At 38.1% G+C, this 13182-nt stretch overlaps 1 protein-coding gene across 2 annotated transcripts in view; it reads left to right on the forward strand.

The window, feature by feature from the left end:
- taf2 (TAF2 RNA polymerase II, TATA box binding protein (TBP)-associated factor) overlaps window positions 1-13182 on the forward strand; it is an 86471-nt gene that overhangs the window by 3013 nt on the left and 70276 nt on the right. For both annotated transcript variants that reach the window (XM_081389078.1, XM_081389079.1), the window contains exons 4-6: window positions 2929-3047; window positions 4747-4888; window positions 10811-11042. In XM_081389078.1, the coding sequence (XP_081245204.1) occupies window positions 2929-3047; window positions 4747-4888; window positions 10811-11042 (493 nt within the window). The remainder of the gene's footprint in view (window positions 1-2928; window positions 3048-4746; window positions 4889-10810; window positions 11043-13182) is intronic.

The raw sequence follows: 13182 nt of genomic DNA on the forward strand, positions 1-13182 counted from the left end.
TTCACGACCCCTTCTGACAGGTCAACGGGTATCCGTTGATCACCCATGCATGCAGCGACCAGCGCTCTGAGGATGAGAGCGCTCTCAGGGGTGAGCACAGAACGTGGGCACATTCACTGTACTAGAAACACATACGGCGTCAGCCGTGCAACCAGACATTATGCTCTTTTGAAATTTTTCTGGGTTGCCGTGAGAACGGCGGATGCGCGCAGGCGAGCGGGTAGATACCGGCTCGTTGACTGCGGGGTAAACAGCTGCAGTAGCCGTGGCAACGGGGACTGACAGAGCGTGAAGCTTCGACGGTGGTCCAGCCGCAGGGCTGCGGGATTTAACCGTCTTTTCTTCTCTCGTGTTTAGACGCTCAAAAATACTCGAGCACCTTGAGAAGGTGTGGTGCGAGAGGCGGGTTCGCTTTCTGTAAGTAAGAAAGACTGGCCGCGAGCTCGGAGAAGCAAGCAGCATAAATTTAATTTTCCCCGAGAGCTGGGATCGAACGCGGATCTCTCGCATGAAAGCGTATGATTCTGCCACTGAGCCACAGGGGAAACACATAAGCTTTCAGTTAGCGCGAGCATATAAAAAGCGACCTCATGTGTCGCGTCGGCGTTTGTTTGCAGGCGAGCGTGTGTTTAAAACAGGCTCGTTTACTGCAATAGTAATATTTCCAGTCGCCTGAACTTAAGAGGGGACTGAGAAATGTGTGAGGATTGGCGGTTGTCCAGCCGTAGCGAGACTAACACACTCTCTTCTCTTTTCGCCGGTGAGTGAGGCGCGCACGCTGAACGCTGCTCGTGACCGTCCGCTTTGTCATCCCTTGAACGGCGCAATCTGCGCGGCCCAACGAGGGAGAGAGCGGGCTTGTTTTCTGTATGTAAGAAAAACTGGCCGCGAGCTCGGAGAAGCGAACAGCATAAACTTTAACTGCCGCGAGAGCGGGGACCGAACCCCGGTCTCTAGCTTGACAGTCTAGGATTCCGCCACTGAGCCACAGGGGAGAATACATTAGTATCATGTCTTGTGACGGCGTTTGCTTGCAGGCGAGCGTGTATTTATAACAGGCTCGTATACTGCAATAGTAACAATTCCAGTCGCCTGAACTTAAGAGGGGACTGAGAAATGTGCGGGAATGGAGGTTATAGTCCAGGCCACGGCGGGACGAAAACACTCTGTTCCCCTTTCACCGGTGACGCGCGAGGACGGAGTAGCTTTCTTGTAACGTAAAGAGAGCTCAGACCGTCCGCTCCTGCCATCCCTTGTGAGCGGCGCAGTTTGCGCGGCTCGAACAGAGGGAGAGGAAACTCGCTCCGTGACCGTCCGCTCCTGCCATCCCTCGTGAGCGGCGTATTGCACGGCTCGAACAGAGGGAGAGGAAACTCGCTCCGAGACCGTCCGCTTCTGCCATCCCTCGTGAGCGGCTCAGTTTGCGCGGCTCGAACAGAGGGAGAGGAAACTCGCTCCGAGACCGTCCGCTTCTGCCATCCCTTGTGAGCGGCGTATTGCACGGCTCGAACAGAGGGAGAGTACGGGTATCTATCACATTCGCCTCATCTCCTAACGCGGCGGCGGCGCGGGCAGAGCCGGCGGTGGCGAGAGAGAGCTCGAGGGAGAGGTTCCGGCGAGCTCCTCAGTCACAACAGTCTCCGGTGGTCGCTGCGAGCGGCGCATCTTATTGCGCGGCCCGGCAGGGACAGGCGGAGCGACAGCTTGGTCGAAAGCTTCAAGTCGAGCCCGCAGGGTCGACATTGAAAGCTCTTCGCACTCGGAGAGTGCGGTGGCGGCGTGCCCGCGGCCCAGGCGGAGAGCGCAGAGAGGTGGCGGTCTCCGTTGCTGAGCGGGGAGCGGCACGAGCCGCAAAAACGAGGCGTTTTTACAAAAACGCCTCGTGCTCTTTTAGAGTACACACAGAAACAGTAATAATGTAAAGGATATGTCGCCGGATAGCGTAGCAGGCACGGATGGCTGAAGGCGGCGAAGACGGCCGGCTTCCTCAGGCGCTGTCCTAAGCTTGCTGGTCGCTGGTTTCAACGGCGGCGGCTCTCAAGATCCAGCGATGCGAAGAGCGTCGCTGAAGACAAGAAAATCAAAATTTTAGCCTATGAGCGCTGAATATATACACGCTGGCCACACCCATTCTGACGGTTAGAAGGGTGTGGAGGGCGCGAAGCGCCCTCATTTGTTGCCGCGTTCAGAGCGCTCACCGATAGGCTTAAGCAGTTGCCACCGAGCAGCCAATGAGCACGCTTATACAGCCTGCCTAGGTCTGTCGGCTGCTGCACTGCGTTGACAATGTATACAAAATTAAGGATAATTTTTTGGCTTCAGATCTCGAAGAAAGAAGACTTTCCCGATGCGTAAGCTAACCTTACGCAATACGAGAGACCTCTCGTAAGAGAACTAACATAAAGATGAATTATGAATCTCACTAAAACTGTCATGAAATGCATAATATTTCATCTTTACAACAACCCTCTAAAAAATTTTAAATTACATAGTTTTGCATTAACATGTTTGTTGGCATAATTTTTAAAATACAATTTAGTATATTTCTTCCTCCAGTTCTCATTACTGTAAGGTGAAAAATAATTATTTAAATGGTATAGTATTTTTATATAATTTGCTGTTCTGCCTTTATGCTCTCTTTAATAGGATGGTTTTCATTACTGTATTTCAGAAAGTAGAACTTTGGGGCGATGTCACAATGCAAAAATCTTATTGGTCCTTGAATGTGCTTATAGGCTTTTCTTTATGTAAAATAAAATGTGTTTTTCTAATTTTATTATTATTATTATTATCATTTAATGATCATTATCATTATAATATTATTATATACCTGAGAATTTGTGTCTAAATTTCTAATGGGTAATAATGTATTGGTTTTCAAGTGTGTTCTTGTCTACAACTTGGTGCATGTTTTCCTCTGCTTAACAGGAGGAACCTGAACTATTTCTCCAGTGCTTACACAGCAGCGGTTAGTGCTGTGGATCCAGATGCTGGGAATGGGGAGCTTTCCATTAAAGTTCCTTCTGAGCTCTGGAAACAGGGAGATGGTGAGTAGATCAAGCAGTATGATGTTTTAATTAAATTTTAATGTCTGTTCTTATGGCTTGAGTCTTTTGTAATCTGATGGTTTTAACAACTGAATGAAACCAATAGGGCTGGGTACCGAGTTCGATACTTTTTAGGTACCGACCGAATTTCCTCGATACTATCGAGTATCGAAAAATGACTTGTTTTTCGGTACCAGATTTCGATACCTAAGGGGTTAACTCGTCAACATCAGTGCTCAACCAAATACATATGAAATGCACAACGACACGCCTAAAATCGCTCACGCACATACACGCAAACTCTACACACACGAGACGCGCGGAACTCTCTGCGCACATAGCCTACTCATATGAGACGCGCGCGCACAAACTGTCCACGCACATTCTCATATGAGACGTGAGCACACACACACAAACTCGCGCACATACTCAATGAGACGCGAGCACACATACAGTACCCTAAAGATGTGGAAAAGTCGATCAAAAGTGTGGCTACATTTCTCCAGGCTCGATGCTAACAGCGCGCGATGCAGTATTTGCGGTAAAATAATTGCTGCAAAGACCGGTACCACGACAGATATGATGAAGCCCTTGACAGAGCACGGAGTAAACATAAGAGCAGAAGGTTGCTCCGTCTTTGACAGGTAAATGAAGAGATGCTTTGTTGATCACTCTGACAGTGCTTATATTGCAATTTACTGTGAATGTACACTGCCGTTCAAAAATGTGTTGGTCAGAATTTTTTTCAGTAAGGATGCATTAAATTGATCAAAAATGACATTAAAACATGTGTAATGTTACAAAAGATTTCTGTTTCAAATAAATGCTGTTCTTTTGAAATTTTTATTCATCAAAGAATCATGAAAAAATGTGTCATAGTTTCCAAAAACTGTTTTCATATTTCTGAAGGATCATGTGACACTGAAGTAATGATTTTGAAAATTCAGCTTTGACAACACAGGAAAAAAATTACATTTTTAAATATATTCAAATAATATTTTAAATTGTAATACTATTCCACAATATTACAAGTTTTACTGTATTTTTGATCAAACAAATTCAGCTTTGGTGAGCATGAGCTCTTTATAAAAAAATATTTTGTTCCTTATGTATATGTATAAGGAATATTTTGTTCCTTTGTGCTTTTTTTTGTTCCTTTGTGCACTGGCTAAGGAGGAGCATGAGTCAAACTGAAAAAATAAAGCCAAAGTTTTTCTGAGGTAATGTGTTATGTAATCTTGTTAAAATGGATTTCATAAAATTGGTATCGAAAAAAGTATCGTTCAGGAACCGGTATCGAAATCAAGGTATCGGTATTGGTATCGAAATTCTTTGAACGATACCCAGCCCTAGAAACCAATGAAATGGAAGCTTTGATAGACCCTTTTTTTTTCATACTGTGACGTACATTCGAGTGTAACTGATTATTGAAGAAGACAAAAATGTAGGTTGGGGATTTGTTGTTGATAATATTTTGAGTTGTGGTTGTTGCACGCAAACACGTGCGTGAGCTTGTCACCTGATAGAATTCTTTCGTTTTCATTGGAAGATTAAAAAATTATGGTATTTTAATTTTCTATCAAAGTGGCAGAACTTTTGACGTCACTAGTGCTCACTATGTCCCTTAATAATGGCTCAATTTTAAGGCACAGAATAATATCTGTAATAATAATCCGTTTGTCCCGGTGTTTGTGTGCAGAGATGAAAGTTATGAAGGTGTACATTGAATTCTCATTGGATCAGCCGAAAGGAGGGTTGCATTTTGTAGTACCTGATGTGGAAGGAAGTATGGCAGAAAGAGCAGCCCATGTTTTCTCTTTCGGCAACCAGAATTCATCACGGTAAGCTGCAGACATTCATATGCATGAAATGGAAGATCATTGTCATGGTAGTTATGGTTAAAGATTTTAGGCTACTTCCAAATAGTGATTCAGTATTACTAAGATTACAATCCTATATAGATTGCATCCTCAGCATTATTATTGTGCTCTTTAGGAAGGCTCAAAGTTGAGTGTCCAAGTTATACTTGTGTACAAAAGATTTAGATGAAAGTATCTTAATGAATCTATATATATGTATATGTATATATATATATATATATATATATAGTCAAAAGTTTGGAAACATTACTATTTTTAATGTTTTTGAAAGAAGTCTCTTATGCTCATCAAGCCTGCAGTAAAAAAAAACAAACAAAAAAAAAACAGTAATATTATGAAATATTGTTACAATTTAAAATAATGGTTCTCTTTTTTAATATATTTTAAAATGTAATTTATTTTTGTGATGCAAAGCTGAATTTTCATCAGCAAGTACTCCAGTCTTTGGTGTCTTATGATCCTTCAGAAATCATTCTAATATGATGATTTGATACTCAGTTATTAACAATGATGGAAACAGTTGTGCTGTTTAATATATTTTTTTGGAATACTTTTTTCAGGATTCATTGAGTAAAACGTTAACAGCATTTATTCATAAAAACAGCATTTATTCAAAATAAAAACATTTCTAACAATATAAATCGTTACCATCACCTTTTATCAATTTAACGCATCCTTGTTGAATTAAAGTACTAATTTCTTAAAAAGAAAAATAGTTATTGTTCCCAAACTTTTGAACGGTAGTGTATATTGTTACAAAAGATTTCTATTCTAAATAAATACAGTTCTTTTTAACTTTTTATACATCAAATAATCCTGAAAAAAGTATCTCAGGTTATAAAAAAAATATTAAGCAGCACAACTGTTTCCAACATTGATCATAAGTCAGCATATTAGAATGATTAATGATTAAATAAATTACATTTTAAAGTATATTAAAAAAGAGAACCATTATTTTAAATTGTAATAATATTTCATAATATTACTGTTTTTTTTTTTTTTACTGCAGGCTTGATGAGCATAAGAGACTTCTTTCAAAAACATTAAAAATAGTAATATTTCCAAACTTTTGACTGGTACTGTGTATATATATATAGCTTCATTAACTTTAATCTAAATCTTTTTAAATTAATTGCATGTTAACGCATTTAATTTGCATTTAATCATTAACACGTTAAAATAACTCAATGAAGCATGCAAAATTGATGATCTTGGGAGTTTATTACAATGGGCATCTACAATAACTCAAGGAACCCCCCAAAAACTACTGCAAAAACAAATATGCCAAATACCACAAAGTCTTTTTTATTGAAGCGCAAAGAGGTAGGCAGTTCACATAGGAACAAGTGCTTCTGCAACATTTTTAAATAATATATTTTTTTATTCTTTTTTTTTTAGAATTAAAACTAACGTCATCAAGTATGATATTTTTTTACTTTGAGCAATTCTGGAGCTATAATTGACTCTAGGAGCATATAAAACAAAACAGCTCCTTGGAAAAAAATGTATGTAATATTGTAGTAGTTATAAATAAAGGTTTATTTTAGTTCAGATTAACATTTGAGGCAATTGTATTCATAATGTCAAAATAAAACCGACGTAATGTTACTTGAAGGCATTATAGCCTACTATTCCTGCCAAACCTCCATGGTTGCAGTAGTGTTACTACAGTAAATCCATGGTGAATGTTGCTGATCTGTGGACACTATAGTTCATTCATGGCACTATAGTTCATTCATTATGTGTTCAACCACATAATAACGAGCAGTTTCGTTCCGCTTGCATTACGTTTGCCATTTGATGTTGGGCAATGTTGTGGTCGCGTCTCTTACATTATGAGCGTGCTTGCCACACGCAACGCGCCTACATTTGAAATAATGAAATTTTTATAAATATAAACAATATATCGATATATACGATGTCAAAATCCATATCGTGTTTAAAAAATATCTCGATATATTTTAAATATCGAGATATTGCCCACCCCTAATACAGACTGAACGGAACATCAAAACATCCCAACACTGTATGGCCAGATGATATGCAAACTATGTTTCTCAGCTGGATTAGCCCTGTATTGACAATAAATCCAAAACTGAAACATTTTGTAATATTAACTTATCTTATTTATTCATTTAAAAAAAAAAAAATCACTGTCAGGACAGATCATAAAACAAAGTGCTTAGAACTATTTTACTATTTCTATTTCACACTGAACAAAAACTGTGCCGTTTTGAGCGGTGTTGAACGGATTCTGACTAACTCGAGTGCATTCACGTGCTCAGTAGTAGGGGTGGGACTAAATATCGTTTGGGCGATATATATCGTTGTCCTTCGTGTGATAAGAGAATTGATACGCTGGTGCCAAATATCGATATTTTAGTTAATAAAATAGGGCGATCCAAACAGACTTCCCTGCTCCCAGCATCGCTACTTCATGGCTCCTCATTGGCTTTAGGAGAACTGGCCCCCTGACTGAGCCTGGTTTCTCCCAAGGTTTTTTTTTCTCCATCCTGCTACCTGATGGAGTTTTGGTTCCTTGCCACTGTCGCCTTTTTCGTCTTTTTTCACCTTTTTGCCATTGGCTTTTAGCTTGCTTAGTTGGGGACATTAAATTAAACATTTAACATTTAATTTAATTTTCAACAATAATATTGATCTGCCTGCACTGACACCATTATATGAAAACTGAACTGAGCTGAACGATGAAATCACGGTTTTCTCCAGAGCGGATATATATATATATATATATATATATATATATAATGAACTAAATGAATAACTTTTTTACAACAAAAATGAAACATCACAGAACTTACTTAACCTGGACTCTGACGCTATTTTCTGTGACGCCTGTTATCTCTATAAACTATATAAATAAATGTGGCTTGGCTTGACTCAAGGTGGCACTCAACACATGAATTAGGGAAACGTGAACAGAAGTTAACTAGCCTAAGAAAAAGGTTTTTAACGGGATGGTGGACAGCAGTGTGAGTGAAATAATAGATGCCCCAGGTCTGGACGCACTTCAGCTTTCATTTTTTATATAAAATATTTAAAAAATATATATATATATTTACCATTGATGGGACAAACATGTTGTAAATAGATATTTTTGATGCTCTTCATCGAGCTCTTATACAGATACACACGGGAGCGTTTAAAAGCAGGCGTCTATCAGCGGATACCTAGTATATTCTCTGACAGACAGATCCGCTGATAGACGCCTGCTTTTAAACGCTGTTGGCGCTCGGTGAAGAGCGTCAAAGATGTCTATTTATAACATGTTTTTGAAGCTTTGATCATTTTAGCCAATCACAGATATAAATGTTGAGCGCATAAACACAGTGGCCAATCAGTGGTGTTTAAGAATCTGTTCAACAGCGCTGAAAATTCTAGGGGAAAATGCTGGTGTCGTCACATTTAAAAAATGTTAAAGGGGTCATATAATGCCATTTTTGTACAATCTAATATGATTCTTTAGGGTTTAAATTAAAAGTTTGTAATATACTTTAATTAAAAATTCTCATTAGTATTGTAAGAAAACACTAATTTTACCTGGTCAAAAACAGCTCTGTTTTCAGCACACCGTTTCAGTGCATGTGTCTTTAAATGATAATGAGCTTTGCTCACCCCGCCCCTCTGTTCTGTGCGTACACCGTTTGAAATAATAACACAATATCCATAACGCCTTGTTCATTATAAATGTGGGATTATGAATTATATTGAGAACGTCATACATAGAAAACATGCTGTAATGTACCCTGAGTGTAAACCTTAGATGCATTCATCGTGAAGCGTGCAGCAAGGTTTGCAAATTTGCAAAGATTAATATAAATATTAATATAAAGGTTAATAAAACATTACACTCACTTCTGGAGGTTCAGCAGGAACACGTTGGTACCGATCCGTTTTTTCTCGTTTGTAAAGCTGTCTGGTGTGAAATGATTCGCGCAAACATGAAAGCATGGACGATCGTGGGGAATCCCCGTGAGGGAATCCCCACGTCAATTTAGGAACATCAAAATGACTGCTGTGTTCCTTATTACACCGAAGAACAATCGCAGACACCATTCTGCTCATAGACAGCGCTCCAGTGAGGGTATCAACAATGACGCGCGGACTATGATGACAGACAGCTCGCTCACGAGCGAGGGCGGGTCTGTGTTGAAACGCTGCTGTCACTCACCAATCGTGGGAGGGGCGTCGATTTTGTGACGTCACAAAATCGAACGGCTTGATTTCAGAGAGGGTCAAACATATAAGGAGATTTAAAAAAAAAACACTGGATGGATTTTTATCATTTTATGATGGTTGTGTACAGGCCAACACACATTTCAGTACAATCAACTTGTAAAAGTGCATGTACCATTATATGACCCCTTTAAAATACCCAAGTCGGTACCTTTGACAATATTATTCCCAGGTTAATTTTAAGGAAGCTGGTAAACACAGATGAAAAACAAGATGTTACCAGGTTTAATAAGTCGATAAGGAGCTAAATGTGTCAATTTACACACAAAGAAAAGTTTAAGATTTTAAAAAGTATAAGCATAAAATGTTTAATTTACTTAAAATGTTAAATTTAATTTACAGACTGAAAAACTTTTTGTGCTAACAGTTTGGACTTGAATAAAGAGAGAACCTGCACTTAACCTTTTCACAGGCATTTATTTTTCATAGTTATATGGATATCGTGATGTATCATTACAGGATTGAATTGCTGTATTGTGATATTATCGGTACCATGAGCCGTGTATCGTAAGGTACCCTGTTATTCCTATCCCTACTCAACAGATATGTCTGTGATTGGCTACAAAGCTCATCGCTGCAAAAACACGTTGTAAATAGAAACCTTTGACACTCTTCACAGAGCGCTTGCACAAACACTCACGGGAGCATTTTAAAGCAGCCGGCTATCAGTGGGTACTGGTACTGGTACTGCAGAACGGCAGGTATATTTTGGTGGCTGCAAAGATATTTTCAATGCAGGAAAAACCTGATTGTGATATTGTAAATTGATTTTATTTTTACCCTTCATAGGCAATTTTACCTATATAAGGGCAATTTTTCTAACCAATTAAATGTAGACACTAGACAATTAGAATAATAAGACATTATTTTTACCAAACAAATTAAATTTGTTTTGCAATGCAGAGGAAACACAAAGCTGCATCTGAAGTGGCATTTATATTTATTTACACAAACTGTTTAATGCAACTCAAAGGGGACATTAATTTAACCTGTAGTTACAATGGCATAAATAATATTTTGAGATTAATGTTTTAAAAATAAAACTTTGATTATTGAAATATGAAATTATATAAAAAAAAATATATATACTTTAATTGTACTTTTATGAAACTAAAACCGGCAGTAGGTTGTTTCAAGTCACTCTTAATGAGTGAGCAATTTAGTCATTCATTCAGCCGAATCGTTCAAACGGCTGAATAATTTTCTGAACAAAGTAATTGGCTGCATCCAAAATCTCATATTTCCATACTATATAGTACACGAAAAATGCCTACTATGTTGAGCAGTAATATGGTATCTGAGTCACTTAATATTAACTTCTTGTTTATTGAACAGTTGCATAAAATCAATATCAAATTTGCAATTGTGTCGATATGTCGCTCTTCACGTGATATTGTTTAACTATATCAAATTATATAAATATAAAAGACAGAAAAATGTTTTGCCCCCATATCTTGCATTTTGCATTTTAATATGTTCAATCATGCAGAGAAAGCATGCACTCTAAATGCGCGCACACATCATGCAGGCAATCTATATAGCACACCCCTAATGTACATACACACCAAATTGCCTCTGAGTGTAATAGTACTAATTGATTATTATATATTTCTCAATCTTCTTCACTAGGTTCTGGTTTCCATGTGTAGACTCCTACTCTGAGCTGTGCACATGGAAGCTTGAGTTCACAGTGGATGCCTCCATGGTGGCAGTGTCCTGTGGGGACCTAGTGGAGACAGTCTACACCAACGATATGCGCAAGAAGACCTACCACTACATGCTGCCCATCCCCACTGCGGCTCCTAACATTTCCCTGGCTGTGGGGCCCTTTGAGATTCTAGTGGACCCCTACATGCATGAGGTGTGTGTGAGAAAATCTAATGTCATTTTTAGTTTTGAATCCATAGTTTAGAAATTTGGAGGGTAAGACTAAGGTCATTTTCAAAGATTTTTGTGGGCAGAGGATTACAGCTTTTCACCTGATCTGTCGTAGTTGTCAATAATGCGGAAAGGTCTTCCAGTGGTTTTCCTTCAAAATAATACATAAAAGTCAATTAAAACAGGAATATATTACTGTTAGGGGTGGGAGATATTGACAAAAATGAATATCTCGATATTTTTTTCCAATATCTCGATATCGATATTCAGACGATATTTTTGCCATCCTTCAAAGAAATGTGTGCAAACTGGCAAAGAAGGTCCAGTTGGTCTTTTGACTTGCTGCATTTTACCTATGTAGGCTATAGGCTAAAAGAAACAATAAAGGAGCTAACTAAACAGAATCTGAGGAAGCCCCAATCTTTTTCCACTATATATATAAAAAACGGAACTAGGCACCTTTTGCAACAGTGATTATTAAATCAAACAACAATATTGTTGATGATAAATTCAAAGTAAAAAAAAAAATATTTTCAAAACGCTATAAATCCATCCATTTTTTCCCCAAAACGCTATGAAAACGGCAAAAATACTAAAGACTTTCAAACTTTCACAGAGACCTCAAAACAAAAAGCACAAAGCCTTTCTTTAAAACGAATTTCGTTTTGTATTAATTGTATCTTAATTTTAATACATTTTTCATTAACCAATTTCTTGGATTTAATACATTAAAATTAAATATAAATATAGGCTAGCAATCACAACATAAGGCGCCGGTGCTTGAACTGGAGATTATATCATTATGAACCGAACCGTAGCCTACTCGCCTCACAGGCCTAAAAAATGTGAACTATATTTACAGAAAGCTGGTTCTAAACAAAACCATCCAAAACAAAATAAAACTATGTAGCCTAATAAATGTGCATTTCTCCGTTGCGTTCACAGCCTACTGCGAAGATTGCGAGTCATTATAGCATATCGTCAACTTCATCTTTGCAGCCGACACAGAAATTAATAAACAATTTAAAATGTCTTATTGCAATATTTTACATATTCATAATCATTACTTTTGGTGGATCTTTGAGGCAGCTTTTTAGGTTTATGGCGTTTTGGAAAAGAGCTCTTCACGTAACGTTTCACCAAGGCACAGCGGCCCTTCAGCACATAAGAACAAAAGAAGAGAAAAAGCACGGACTTACTAATTGCGAAACTTTGATGTGGTTGAACAGGTGAAACAGTCACAAATTCCTCTGCAACTCAAACCTTCTCAATAGGCCTACGAGTTATGAAGGAAGAGAACAGCATTACAGTTTTCAGCGCGTCCTCCTCTGATTGCTGTGTTCTGACTGAAAAAGTGCGTGTAGGAGCACATGCGCAAACGGTTTGTAAAATGTCCTTTTGTAAAATGACATATGATAAAATAAAAATAATTCATATATCATTTTAAAAACGGTTTTGCGCATGTGCTTCTGCGCGCACTATTTCGAATTTACGTATGCGTTTTTGACGACGCGGGACTATGGGCTGGGCCACTCGGAGGTTGCTTCCGCAAATAGTACTGCCTTACAGTATTAAAAATCGCTACATATAATTGTTTAGAAGGTTATTGTGTGCGTTATTTGTTTTCTCTTTAACTTCTTTCAGCTCTTTTCATGTTTGGGGGGTCGGATTGTACAAATTATGAAATATTCGATATCCCAATTTTGCATATCGTCCAGACAACAATTTGGATATTATCGTCTAAACGATATATCGCCCACCTCTAATTACTGTGTTAAATTACTTTAAATGTACCCCAAATGGCACATGTACAATACTACTACTACTACTACAATACTAATAATAATAATAATAATAATAATAATAGTATAATAACAATAATAGTAAAAGAAAAAAATAATTCAGGATAACATTTTATTAAAAATAATTATATTTGTTTTATCAGGTCATTTTTATTTATTCTCCTATTATTTATTTATTTATGCAGGTTTAGGCCTCCATCGAAATTTTAGTTAAATTGTTTTTAATTTCGTTATGTGCTTTTCAGAGGTTGCGTTAACCGAATATTTCCCATCATTGACAGATTTTATTTAGCAGTGATGGAAAAATCTGAAGGCCATCTT

Source organism: Scardinius erythrophthalmus, assembly GCF_964197995.2.
Source record: "Scardinius erythrophthalmus genome assembly, chromosome: 16".
Classification (NCBI taxonomy): Eukaryota; Metazoa; Chordata; class Actinopteri; order Cypriniformes; family Leuciscidae; genus Scardinius; species Scardinius erythrophthalmus.